The sequence below is a fragment of the Corvus hawaiiensis genome, chromosome 15, assembly GCF_020740725.1.
Source record: "Corvus hawaiiensis isolate bCorHaw1 chromosome 15, bCorHaw1.pri.cur, whole genome shotgun sequence".
Classification (NCBI taxonomy): Eukaryota; Metazoa; Chordata; class Aves; order Passeriformes; family Corvidae; genus Corvus; species Corvus hawaiiensis.
This window is the reverse complement of record NC_063227.1, coordinates 2,275,757-2,289,166: the sequence shown is the minus strand read 5'-3', so window position 1 is coordinate 2,289,166 and position 13,410 is coordinate 2,275,757. Positions and strand designations below refer to the sequence as shown.

The 13,410-nt window shown below is 54.5% G+C and overlaps 1 protein-coding gene across 2 annotated transcripts in view; it reads right to left on the bottom strand.

The window, feature by feature from the left end:
* Positions 1 to 435: 435 nt before the first annotated feature.
* The window catches only part of STK10 (serine/threonine kinase 10), a 41,355-nt gene continuing 28,380 nt past the window's right edge, over positions 436 to 13,410 (bottom strand). The window contains exons 5-19 of one of the 2 annotated variants that reach the window (XM_048319976.1): positions 13,282 to 13,354; positions 12,438 to 12,632; positions 11,400 to 11,481; positions 10,531 to 10,665; positions 9,244 to 9,804; positions 7,937 to 8,067; positions 6,634 to 6,757; positions 5,741 to 5,920; positions 5,430 to 5,522; positions 5,137 to 5,266; positions 4,601 to 4,725; positions 3,943 to 4,131; positions 3,528 to 3,653; positions 3,176 to 3,289; positions 436 to 3,057 (exon numbers count right to left, since the gene is read on the bottom strand). In XM_048319976.1, coding sequence (XP_048175933.1) covers positions 2,917 to 3,057; positions 3,176 to 3,289; positions 3,528 to 3,653; positions 3,943 to 4,131; positions 4,601 to 4,725; positions 5,137 to 5,266; positions 5,430 to 5,522; positions 5,741 to 5,920; positions 6,634 to 6,757; positions 7,937 to 8,067; positions 9,244 to 9,804; positions 10,531 to 10,665; positions 11,400 to 11,481; positions 12,438 to 12,632; positions 13,282 to 13,354 — 2,399 coding nt within the window. In that variant the 3' untranslated portion in view covers positions 436 to 2,916. The remainder of the gene's footprint in view (positions 3,058 to 3,175; positions 3,290 to 3,527; positions 3,654 to 3,942; positions 4,132 to 4,600; positions 4,726 to 5,136; positions 5,267 to 5,429; positions 5,523 to 5,740; positions 5,921 to 6,633; positions 6,758 to 7,936; positions 8,068 to 9,243; positions 9,805 to 10,530; positions 10,666 to 11,399; positions 11,482 to 12,437; positions 12,633 to 13,281; positions 13,355 to 13,410) is intronic. The other variant, XM_048319977.1, reaches the window with a different exon arrangement.

Sequence of the window (13,410 nt, the reverse complement as noted above, 5' to 3'; positions counted from 1 at the left end):
GAGCGTGGGAGGAGACAGGGAGGCATCCCTAGGACCTCTTTGTCCCACAAAAACATGGGAACTGCGGCTTTTGTCTGAGATTCCTGTTCAAGCCAGGCCAGCTGATTCAAAAGGAAGAACAATCCACGCAGACACGCTTTGCACTCAGGGTGCAATACTCACTCCTCACCAAGCAGGGTCAGCCCAGCACCATCGGAACACGCACGGAAGCCATCCAGGGAGCGGCTGCTTCGCTTTCAGCTCCACCAGAATTGCAGCCTATCCCTGCCCCTGAGCAGCAGGAGAGGCTCCAGCTCAGTTTTAAAGAACTGGAGGTTCAGCTTTGCAAAGGTCAAATGCCAGCAGTTTCCCTAAATCAGTAGAATCCAGACCAAAAGCAAAGCTGATCTGAGGGCACAGCTGGCAATCAGGCACAAAATCAGACCCATGCCCAGGTTTCCGAGTGTTACATTATTAGAGAGGTCTTTACATCAGAGTGGTAGCCCCACTGGAGATATTTTACAAAATATTAAAAAAAAAACCCCTTTTTATTCAAAGCCACATGTTTTAAAATGGTGTCCCCCCCAAAAAAAGCAAGCTGGGTTTAATCATGGTTCCTTCTGATCAGGGAACGACAAAAACATCCTCTTTTGAAAGGAGGGAAAATGATAACCACGCTGTAAACGTGACAATCAGATGATGTGCTCCCCTTCTAGGAGAGGGACACGGTCCTGGAGCCCTGGCACACCCAGGGAGGGAACACTAAATAGGAAAAGGAGTGGACAGAACCATTCCTACCTCTGTCAGCAAGGCTGTGTTGCCCTCTCCAAGATGAAAATCAGCTGGACTGGAGGAAGGGACAACTGATTTACTACGGGGGCATTGCATCAGCTTTGAGAGCCCCCAGAAACAGTTCCTCCTCATGGCTGCAGGATGTCCAGAGAGGGACGATGCTCCCTGGGCTGGTGGAGAAGGCACCAGAGGCAGCACTGCCCTTCAGCTGAAGGAGGAATGTGGTGACAGAGTGCTGCAGGACAGCTTCTGCAGGCCCCTTCAGGGACAGGCACTGGGCTCTGATTCCTGTGACACAATTTCGTAGAACAGCTCCAGCCTGACCCCAACAGGACCAGGATCAGAACCACTGGGGCTGTTGTAACACATTCCTAACGTGATTAAAAGTCCCCAATCAGCCCCTTGTCCCATTTAGGAACATCCCTTTGCATTCATCAACCTTACAGCAGTTCCCAACCTGGCATTACCACATCTCAAAGGCACAATGCACACTTTGGAGATGGGGCAGGAACCCTTCCTATGCTCATTAACAGAGACATCACTGCTGTGAAATCAGAGGAAACCTGGACTGGCCCAAATAGACAGAGCCTTGCTAGCTTGCAGGAAGCTTATAAATATGGATCAGGAGCTCTAAATGGGTAGGGAATGCCCACCCCAGGTACAGAGTTAAAGACCTGGGGGCTGCCTCCTCCAGCCCAGTACCTAGAAGTGAGGCACATCACATCCCACCTTTCTCTGAAATGCCAGTATATCAACAGAGGAGACTTGAAAATAACAACTTTTTCTTATCTTTTTTTTTTTTTTTTTAAGCAGAAATATTTTTTTCTTGCTTGAGAAACAGGCCTAGAACAAACAATGTTGTCCAGAGGAAAACCTAAGTGCTGCCTTACACCTTTGGGTTGTGTAAAGAGGAAGGTGCTGCCAGTGAGGTCCCTGACCCCCTCCCCAGCTCTGTGCTCCGAGTCCCACCCAGCAGCTCAGCCAAGCCCTGCCTTGTGCAGGGGGACGGGACAGAAAGGACAGAGGACCTGCTCTGCCACTCTGTCCACAACTCCCAGCCTGGAGAACCATCCAAAAAGCTGTGGCACATCACAAGGAGATGAGCCATCAGTGGACAAAGAGATGTCCCCTTTGCATCTCTTCCCTTTGCATCTCTTCCCTTGTTTCGCCGCTCCTTTACTCCTCCCAACCGATGCTCTGCAGCCGTAACCCGCTGGCCAGGCTGGCTGAGCCACACAGCCCCACACAGAAAGGACTTAAAAACCAGTCTCAAGCACCTGTGTGATCCTGAGAGCTCTGGCACGAACACCCTTCACCCTCCACTCATCCCGAAGGCACATGACAGTGACAGACCCTTCACCGTGTCACCGCGGGACCGAGCGCCGTCCCCAACCTTCCCTCTGCACCTGCACTTACACTTCCTCAAGGACCAGAGCCTGCAGCCAGCTGGACACTTGAATCACCCCAGAATCCTGCTAACACAGTGTTAGCTCAGTGCCAGAGGGGCTGTGGTCACGGCAAAGGAACAGCAGAAGCATCTTTGGGAGGACATCGAGTCCGTTTCTGCATAGTCTGTGTGGGGAGGAGGGGGAAAGAAAAAACCCAGCCCTCCCTAGGCAAAAACCCCCAAATCACTGTCTCTCTGTGGCAAAAAAGGGCCCTGTGGAGAGGAGTAAGCAAGTGTTGGGGGCCTCAAGGCCAAGGTGAGTTTAAGACGATGCCAAAGCTGCTCTGCCCCAGGCCAGGCCTTACAAAAGACTGGGACAGGAGCAGCCAGGGTGGAGAGAGGGGGTGACAGCCCTGCCCTGAGGGGCTGTTCCTCCTGATCACAGTGGTCACTGCTCCAGTCTGAGCTGACAAACCCAGTGAGCACCAGGCTCAGCCGGGAGGGAGGCATCCAGCCAACAGTGCAAGTACGATCCAGAGAGGGCCCTGCCCCCATTCCCAGCCTGGAGCTCCTGGGAAAGCCACCCCAGCTTCCAGTCAGCATTCCCTCAGCACAGAGGCCACGTTTATCCCAGGCAGAGCGAGGGGACAGGAGGGTGCTGTGGTAAGAAGGGGCTGCTGAGAGGATCTTCCAAGTCCAAGTCACCCCCCTGCAGCCCAGGAGGACACAGCCAGTACCAGCTGGTGGCCTGCCAGGCATTACAAGCTCTCTGAGGAGCTGAAGGGGACGAACTTGGCGTGTTTGGTCGGGGACACTGGCGTCTGTCCATCGGCCTCCTCGCTCAGCTTGAAGAACATCTCCTGCTCACGCTTCTTCTGGTTCAGCTCATCCTCCAGGGCCTTAAGCAAAGAGAACAACACAAGAGCTGTGTTTGAGGTTGTCCTGGAGCTATGGGCACTGTCCCCTCCTGCCAGCCAGCCAGGACACCCTGCTCACATCACACTCAGCAGGCCCCACCTTCTTCCGTGGCCTCAGCTTGTCTCGCCACTCCTTCATGTGCTGGTTGTGGTTCTCATCCAGGGACTTCAGCTTCTGGGTTTCGTGCTCGATCAGGAGGTGACACTTCTCATTCTAAAAACACATCAGCAAACACAACACCCATCAAGCAGCTAGAACTGTGCATCAAACAGGATTTGTCTTGGCCAGAGACATTCAGAGCCCTGAGCTCCACGTTTAGACATGGCAACAAAAGCCTCTCAAGGCAAGAGCAAGGGGACATCAACTCACTGACAGCCCTCTGCAGCCACCTCTCAAGAGGCTGAGACCTGCACAGGCAGCTCTGGGAGACCAAGCCATGAGGGATGAGTACCTGCAGATGCTGGAGCTCGTTGGTGTTGCTCTCACACTGGGCCTGCATGTCCTTCATCTGCGACTCGTGCTTCTGCTGCTGGTGCAGCCGCTCTGCCTTCTGCCTTTTCTCCTCCTGCAGAGCAAACTGGGGGAGAGAAAAGCAGGGGCCCGTGTAGGCAGCATTGCCCTGGTCCCTGGGGCTGGCTGAGAGACCAGCCCAGCTTCCATTATTACACAGGAAAGAAGGAAAAGCCCCAAGGATGCTTCCCAAGACAAGCCACGATGGAGACAGCGCTGAAAAACCACGCGTGATGCCACAAAACAGAGCCCTCTAACCCAGCAGTGGGTTAAAATCTGGAAATATCCGCATTTTCCCAAATTCCCTTCTCCCACCAAGCCAAGCCTCAACTCCTGGTGCCTTTTCAGGCCCTGACCTGTTTGATCTTCTCCCTCTGCTCGGCAGCACTGCCGCTGGAGTGGATGTGGAGGCTCTTCTTGTACATGGCCATGCGTGTCTTGCCCTCGCTGCGCTGGATTTTGGGCAGCCGGGCCCTCTCCTGCTGCTGCCGGACCTTCAGCTGCTCCAGCATGCGCTGGTTGTAGCGCTGCATTTGCTCCCTTTCCTGCAGACAGACAGGGGTCAGAGGAGCAGGGACACCTCTCCAGAGTCCTGGGGAGAACAGAGAGAGCTGGAGAGCAGATTTGGGACTAGCGTGGAAGTGGCTGGTGACACTCCGGAGGGACAAGAGGGGGTGGCAAGGACTGAACATGCTGTGAAAGAAGGGGCTGGAAGTGCCAGTCTGCACTCCCCGCTCTGGGAACCAACCATGTTAAATCCTGGGCAGTGGCAGATTTCCAGAAAAGCCCCCCAAAATTCCCAACTTCTTGCACATCAAATGCACACAACACAAAGCAAGGCAGCTTTATTGCCTTCTTGCCACCAGCTTTAATCTGGTCCTTTTTCACCAATAATGACCAAGCCCTTTAACTCCCAGCCCACCCTTCCCCCCTTACAGCCCGGAAGGGAAAGCCCCAGGGACACCTGGACACTTTGCTGACCCCCACCAGGGTGGGAAGGTGCAAAGCCTTCACCTTCTCGTGCTTCCGGAGCAACTCATGCCTCTGGAGGAAATACTGGTCCTTCAGCTGCTGCTTGACAAGCTGGTGTTTCTCCTGCTGCTGACGCTCTTCCAGATCCCAGATGCAAGCTTCCCGGTCTGTGGGGAGGAGAAGGAGCAGGAGATAACCCACCCTGGCCTCTCAGCTTGGTCACACAAAGTATCCCGAGCTCAAGAGACCTCTGTGCACACAAACAGTGCAGCAGATGTTGGGGCTGATCATTCACCTCCTGTTTTCCAAGAGAAATTGGTTGCAAACCATATTGGAGCCTGATTTCTTTCAATTATGAAGCCTAATTGGTTCATATTTGTAAAGCTCTTTGAAGATAAAAGCACTAAGTATTATTATTGCTAAACATTTAGACAGGACCTGGCAAGGCTGGTTTTTTCCACATCCCATCCTGCCAGCTTGCAACCCTGTCACAGCATCTGCTGTGTGGGAAGAGCCAGGGCTGGATAAACCCATGGTTACAGCATTCCCTCCCCTCCCTCACAGCCTTTGCCACCCACCTCTCATGAGCTGCTGCTTCTTGTTGAGGCACTCACGCTCCTTGTCGCAGATCTCTTTTTTGTTCTGGGCAGTGATGTTCTTCATGGCCTGCTCCAGGTCCTCCTTCTGCTTGGCCAAAAACTCCTGCTCCTGTTAAAAATCCAGCAGGGTCACCATGAGCCCTCCTCCTGCTGCAGCTTGGAAAGCAGCTGCTGGCGGTTCAGAACCTGCCAGTCCCTCCAGCAGCAGGGATGCTTCCATCTACTGCACACTTCCCAGTCCTGGGACTGGGGGGATCTGCCCTGAGCCTCACCATGGTTTGTTTTTTCTGGGTGAAGTCGTCCATCTTCGCCTTCAGGTTCCCCTTGCGCTGTTGCCGTGGCAGCTTCTCGACCTCGTTCTTGACCTGTGGGAAGGGAAATGAGATTTCTCTGCAGATGACTGTAGGTGAGGAACAACCCCACCTCGTGCCACTGAACGGCTCAGGAATCACCCAAAAGCAAGGGTTTCCCCATGAAACACCAACTGCTTTCCTCGCAAGTTCTGCCACGAGAAATGCCGAAGCCTCCTGGGAAGAAGGAGTTGCAGGGAAGCAGCTTCCCTCCCTCCTATCCCCTTTTTTACCTCCTTCTTCATCTGCTTGAGCTGCTCCAGGAACCTGGCGTGGTCCCGCTCCTGCTCCAGGCGGATGCGCTTGGCCTCCTCGCGCCGGCGCAGGGAGTGCTCCTGTTCCATCCTCTCGATCTGCTGCTTCTGCTGCCGCTCCAGGTTCTCCAGTTCCGTGTCATAGAACTTCTTCTTTGCCTGGCCGGGAAGGCGACAAAGGAAACAGGTCAGCCTCAGCCTCCTCTCTGCTTCACTGCCTTCCAAAAGTTAAAAAGGAAAAGGGAAAAGAGAAAAAAAAGGGGTTGCTCCTGCTTGGATTGAGCCTCTTTACAAAGGAGGGAAACTTCCAACCAACACCTCACACGGTTTGAAGCTCTCTGCTCCAACAATGCCCTGGAAGGAGAAGATCTTTAAGGTCCCTTCCAACCCAAACCATTCTCTGATTAACTTCCAAATTATTCTCCCTCCACAGAAGCTGCCCGTGGAGGGACCAAGTATGTGAGCCCAGTTTATTCAATTTACACTCAAAGCCTTGCCAGATTTCTTGCTGTCACACTCAGGCCATGCTGCTTTCTCGTTCAAAGGGGTTTTTTTCCCTGTGAATTACAACAGCACTATAAACTGTTTCTCACAGTAGCCATGAAGAGACATGAAAGAAAAGACCATTAAAGAGAGAAAGTCTAGAACAACCCTCCCCCTGTTACACCCTGCCAAGCAAAGGCTACCCGTGCTTCCCAAGCTGCAGGGGGCTTGATGCCCACAAAACCTCCACCCTCCATCCATGCTTCAAATCCCAAAGGGGTTCCTCAGCAGTCCTGTGATGCCCAAGGTTGTCACAACCCGGAGAGCAGCCCCCTGTGTGAGGAGCTGGGTTCCCAGCTGATTCCCAGGGGTTTTCCCTGCCCTCGTACCATCATTTCCTGCTCGAAGCGCCGCAGCATCTGCTCCAGCTGCAGCTGGTGCTTGCTGTTCAGCTGGGCCTGGTTCCTGTGCTCCTCCTTCTGCAGGAGACGCAGCTCCCGCAGCTCCTGGCGCCTGCAGAGGGGCAGGGGGACAGAGGAATGCAGAGTCAGGCAAGGTCGGAGGGATGGGATGGGCAGAGATGGTCACAGCCACAGGCAGAGCATCTCAGCAGCGAGTGGAAGCAGCACCTCCATCCCACAGCACCCTGCCCTGGCTTTGAGCACAGGCAGGAGGGAGATCCCAGCTGCCTGATGTGCTCCTGGGCGCTGGGACACTGCAGGAAGCAGGATGCTACTTCTGGGAACTGCTGGAAAACCATCAGCTTCCACAGGTAAGGCCCGTCAGCATCCACAGCTTCTCAAACAAGCCCTGGCAAAGCTTTTAAAGTGATTCTGTAGGCACTGGTGTCCCCCAGCACCCCAAATACCCATTCTGCCAGATGGGTTAGTGCTCAGTGGTCCTCAAATCCCAACTCAAGCCAAGCTCTGGACTGCTCTGCACCAGCCCCTGTGCTCCACATCCACTCTTACTCACTCCTGGGGGGCAGAAAGGGCAGTTTTCCCAAATTCTGACCCATCTATCACGACACTGCATCGCTCCCCTCATCCAGCTCACCAGCAAATGACCTCTGCTAATGAGCTTTCACATAAATCTGATATTGGGGCCGAGGAATAAGGCAGCCACAGGGACACAAAGTGTTTAGGACAAATTATCCTCTCAGGGAGTCCCCAAGAGCAGCACGAGGGAGCCTGGAACCGGGCATCAAATGAAACAATTTGTATTTTAATTATTTTAAGGGCCTTTTCATTTCAGTGCTAGAAACTGCAGCTCCTCGTTCTGAGAGTGAGTCAGGGAGGTTCGAAAGCTGCAAGAGGAGTCATCGAGGAGGGAGGAAACACCCATGAATATTAAATGATGCTCCAGGAGTTTATGACTCCCTTGGCCTTTCTGTTAACGAAGTCTGAGGGGATGCGAGAACAAAAGGAAGAGGAGCCTCTCCAGAAGATTTCTGAGCTTATTTCCATTGAGCCAGGCATCCCCAGCCCTGGGGACGCATTCAGTCATCCCCAGAGGACAGAGCCAGGCACAGCAAAGCTCCCCTTGTCACAGTCTTGCTGCATCTTGAGCTGCATCCCTCCTTCCCCTGTCCAAGTGGGAGCAAGACAGGGCACAAGAGGACTTCAGGTCACTCCTGGATTAGCTCACAGAGAGGAAAGCCCTGCCCTCCCTCCACCCCAGCGCCCCACTTGCCTGAGAAACCTCATTTCTTCATCCTTCTTCTCGTCCTCGCTGATGATCTTGGAGGTGGTGACGCTCACCTCCACCCCGTCCACCACGAACTTGCGGGTGCGTTTCAGGGTCTTCTTGTGCATCTGGGAATCCTGGGGTGGGCAGGGAGGAAAGGAGGAGCCCGTGAAGCAGCTCCCCAGGGCTGCAACAGCTGGAGCCCTCAGAGCAATTTTAATAATCCACATGGAGCACAACCTGTCAGTGAATTTGGAGATCCAGCCTGGCCACCACAGCACAGAGCTGCAGGACTTCCTCCCTGAAGAAACCCGACCCACCTGCCAAAGACCCTTCCTCACCATGATCTAACGTGGCTTACTCCCTGAAAAACCCAAATAACTCCTTTCCCCCTCTAAAGGACCAACTCAGAGAGCAATTCTGTGTGTGGCATCGCTTTCCTCCTCCTCCTCCTCACGGAGACCAGGTGTCCTGGGAAAGGTCATGAGGAGGGGGACATTCCACATTTCCAATCATTAGGGATTGCAGCTCCTGTGGGGGATGGTGGCTCTCCAGCTCACAGCAGGAGGTGGGGAAAGTTTTGCCAAGAAAGGTTTTTGGGCACGTTTCTGTGCCGGGAAGCTCTCACTCATGCAGGCAATGTGATAAAGATCTTGTGCAACACATCCCCCTGCCCCCTCAAGTCACAACATTTCTTCTCCTGGAGCTCAGCAAATACCATTCCAGTTATTCTGCCTCTTCCTCTAAGCCATGCTGACCTGGTCAGCTCCAGGTCCCAAGCATTCCCAGCCTCCAGGAAGCTTCAGCAAAAGCCAGGAAGCCTGGGAGGTCTTTGTGCAGCCCCTGCTGACACAAACCAGGCCAGATGTAGGGCAGGTTGGGAAAATTGAGAGAGGCACAAGCCCAGATGAACTTTTTCCTGGGGCCAGGTGTCCTAGAGAAGAGCAGCAGAGTGATGGGCTATGGATAAGGTTTAGAAGTCACTTTTGGGGCTTCACACTTGAGCAAGGACAAGTCAGGCTCGTGGCGTGGTTACTTCACACAAAATAGCCACAAGACATCAGACTTCCCCTCGATTTCAGTGGTGTGGGACAGCAGAGGACACGAGAACCTGCAGCAGCTCCACCGAGAGCTTCTCCTTCACTTGAGGACATTCCACGTCCCCCTGGCACAGCTCAACCCAGCTGTAAATGCTGTGCTGGCCTGAGCCCAGCCAGGACAGGCAACACAGCAAACAAACCCTGGAAAGCTTTCCCTAGGGAAGGGTTCCTCCCTGCTCTGTGTCCTCCAGCACCCTCTGGCACCACTCTCACCTTGAGGGAGATGGAGCCGCTCTCCCTGCTGAGGGACAGGTCAGCAGACAGGGAGATGGTGAGGTCCATGCTCTCGGAGGCCGAGGTGCTGCCGGAATCCGAGTCCCCTTTGGAGCGGCTGCCGGGGAACGGCGCCGGGGGATCCAGGATTCCATTGGCCAGCTTCTCCTCGCTGAAGTTCTCCAGGAGAACACTCTCTGGTCGCTCCACGATGCTCTTCCTCTCCCCAAGGCTCTTCCTCTCCCCAAGGCTCTTCCTCTCCTCCCTGCCCGGCCTGGGCTCCTTGTTCTCCTCTGTGGAGTTACCCAAATGTCCAGGCTGCAGGATGATGTCCGGCTTGTCCTGGGTGGCTGAGCTGGTGAGGGGTTTTGTGGAGTGGTTGCTCTCCAGTTTGCCATTGTCACTGCTCATCCCTTTATCCGAGACTTTGCCACTCTGGCCATCCTTGCCAGTTCCCACGGAGCCGTTCACAGCGCTGGGCAAGGAGGAGTCCGGAGGTTTCTCCCCGTCAAAACTCAGCTGGCTCGCCTCGGAGGGGTCCCGCTTGTGCTTCCCAGGGGGCTGCAAACACAGGGAAGGGAAACGTTGGGTTTGGCACCACCACTCAACACAACTGCAGGGGCTACAAGGCCCTTCTTCAGAGCAAAGTCACCCACAGCTAAAGAGTCATCGGGAGGAAGTTTCCCTTTTGGGACATCTGCCCTGGGATATTTCCATGCTTCTCCAGGTTTGTGGCCCCAAGGACTGTGGATCCCGGGTGGAAGGAAGGGGAGCTATGAAAAACTCCAGAACCTGCACATGCTGAAGAGGCAGCTGAGGAATTTGCACACCAAACTCCTTTTCCCAAGGCTAACTCCACTATGGATGAACCACTTCCCTTTGTGACAGAGGAGGGAGGTCGAGACATGTCCCCAGGCAGCTCTGAGATGTCCCCTTCCAAGAGCCAAGCTCAGGGGCAGATCTGCCCAGCTCCCTCCTTGGGCTGGTAGTCTGTCCCCTTTGCTTCCACTCCAGCTTCCCCAGCCTGCATCAGGGCTTATTTTCCTTTTTTTTTTCCCTTTTCCTTTTGTTTTTTAGCCACTTTTCACCAGCCCCTCCTGCGAGCGGGCACTGGGCCACCCGCCAGAACCATTGTTTCTCCATGCCCTTGGCAGCCACCAAACCCAGCCCCTCCCTGGCTGAGCAACCACTTCCCCTCCACCTGATGTGGTCCTGAACAGCTTTTGGAGCCTGGAAAAGCTGCCAGGCTCTTTCCCCCAGCACAGCCACACTGGTGAAGCTGCTCACCGAGGCAGACTCCAAGGAATCATCCTCCTCTGCTTCATCCCGGCTCTCCTCGATCTCCTCCATCACCTCAGCCTTGGCCTCGGCCACCAGCTCCCGCAGGGCCCTGTTGCTGGTGACCTTGCTGACGAAGGGATGCTGAAAACCGAGCACAGTGAACTGTGTGAGGTGGCCAAAACCACACTTTGTGAGCTCAAGGACGACTTTTGGCTTTCAAAGACCTGAGGGTGTGGTTCTTTCCAGTGTCACTGGAATTAAACCCCAGAGGAATTCCCAGGAGAGAGGCTGGTGCTGAGGTTAAGGGCACACTCTGCACACAGATGCTCCCCAAAGCTGCTTTCTGGCAGCAGCCCCCTCCAAAAAAGCAGCAGCAGCATTTAAACAAGGGGACATCTGCCCACAAAATGTCACCAGGAGCAGTCTGCAGGGTCCCTGGGAGCAAACAGAGCCTGGGGGAAGGTTTAATTGGAACGGGGCTGGAATCACTCAGCGCTCACAGCGGGGTGTTGGTGCTGAGCTGCAGCAAAAGGCCGGGGAGTCCCTGGGGTGTGTGCACCAGCACACAGTGAGGGCGTGCAGTCAGCAGGGAACAGCAGCTCCCAGGCTTTTGCTGTGATTTTGGGAAGGGACAGGAGGAAAGGAATTGAATTTCAATCAGGGCTAACCAGGTACAGCCTGAGCTGGCTGCCACATGGGCGCCTTCAGGCAGCAGGAGCTGTTTCTATCCCAGATGGTGTCCACAGGGGCCCTGCAGTTTGCTCCGAAGGGAAAAACACTGCTGATCTTTTCCAGAGTGTTTCAGTGGCTGAAAAGTGCCATGAACTGTCTAAATAATAATCTGAAACCAGTCTGGGGCTGGTGCTGGTCCCTACCTCCAGCAGCTGGGCAGCACTGGGCCGGGTCTCCGGGTTCTTGTCCAGTGCCTTCTTCAGGAAGTCTCTGAACTCCAGGGACCTTCAAACACAGGTGGTGGTGAGAAATTCAGCAGAGGAAAGGCTTCAAATGGCACAGGGGTCAGCTTGATCCCTTAGCAGGTTCTGTCCCAGTTTGCAACTGGCCACAAAGAGCATTTTTCTCTCATGGAAAACTCTGTGCTCAGTTACTCCGATTATTTGTAAGAGAATCATCCACAGGGCCGGGTCAGGGACCAGGTTTTGCTTTTACCTGTGATGGCAACAGATGGTGAACCCTGGCCCCTGTGCCCCTGGACCAAGACAGAGACGGGGAGGACACAGCAGGAGCTGCTTGAGGACAAGGAGCCATCCCCACAGGCCCAGTGGGAAAGGGTGGCTGTGAAGGACCAGGAACCCCATAGGAGGGCACCCTCAGCCTGCAAAGTGCAGCTCTGAGCTCCAGAGCGTGTCCCTGATGTCACTCCTGGCTTCTGAGCAACTCCAGAGGCAGCATTCCCACCCTGCTCTGCTGGGGCTATGCTGGGACTCCAGTGCTCTGCCAGTGATTTGCTGCTGCAGGTTTTATGATTTATAAATAAATTAATTAATGAATGAAACAAACAAACAAATAAATAAATAAATTATAAAAATTAGCTGGCTCGGTTCCTTTTACATGCAGAAGTGGCTTTCCAGACTTCAGGGAAAGCAATTCTGGAGCTCTTGGCCATCTCCACCTTTAGAGAAAAATCTGCCTTTCATACCCACGGGATGTCTTGAGAACAGCCAAGGAGTCACCCCTGGTTTTGGAGGGGCTGGGGGTGAGCAGTAGCTCTCCCTGTGCTGTTCAGTGTGAGCATCCTGACTTAGCCAGCAGTGCCTCCCCAGCCCCTTGCACACAGCTGGGCCTGGAATACAGCTAAAATCCTACTCAAATTCAACAAAACTGCTAAGAACGACTGGTTTTTCTCTGTGTGTGAGCTGGGAGGTGCTCCCCGTGCCGCCCCAAGCCCTCCTCACCATTTGGAAGGGCAGCTGAGCGTGGGGGGGTCGGACTTGGCAATCTTCAGCAGGACCCTCATGGGGTTGAGCTCGTGGTGGGGTGGCTCAATCTGGGCCATCTCGATCAGGGTGATCCCCAGGGACCAGATGTCGGCCTTGTAGTCGTAGGGAGTGTCCTTCATGGTCTCACACATCACCACCTCCGGGGCCATCCTGCGAAGGGCAGAGCAGGGCCGGGGTGACGCCGCTGCCACCCAGCGCGAGCCTGGCAGCAGCAATTAAACGCTTCAAGTAATCCCCAGCGCTGCAAAACCCAGCTTTCCCCCCAGCTCCGGGCTTCAGAAGCAGCAGCATCTTTTCCAAGGGGTGCAACCCCCTCCCTCCTTCACAGAGCAGCCGAGACAGCGCCTGGAAACCCCCAGGCCGTTGACATCTGGCGCGGATGTTGCTCCAGAGCATCAATTAATCCCCGAGGTTCCATTCCTTCAGCGAGGCAGGTGATTTAGAGGTTGTGTTGCTGGGGCAGAGACTCACTCCCATGTGCTTGGAGTGCCTTCAAAGCCCATCCCGCCCTCGGGGTGGGGGGAGCAGGGAGAGCACACTCGTGTGTCCCTCGCACCGTGACCCCTGTGCTGGCTCTGTGGCACCACACAGAGCTCCCACACCACTGAGGCTGCTCACAGCTCTGCTGAGGCAAGGAAAAACCTTGGAAATGGCCAAGAATCCGCATAAAAATCCTCCCACCCTAAGGCACCGTGGTCCAACACACCCCAGAGCCGTCAGACCCCGCTTTGGAGCAAAGCTGATTTTCAGGAGCCAAGCTCCTCGTGAGCACAGGATTTCTCAGCAAGCAGGGACTCACCAGTAAGGGGTCCCGATGAAGGAATCTCGCTTCTGCAAGGTTTTCATGTTCTTGGCAGACACTCCAAAGTCAGCTGCAAAGAGCAGTAACATTAGAGGCCAGAGGAAAACTGAAAAACCCTTCTGAGTT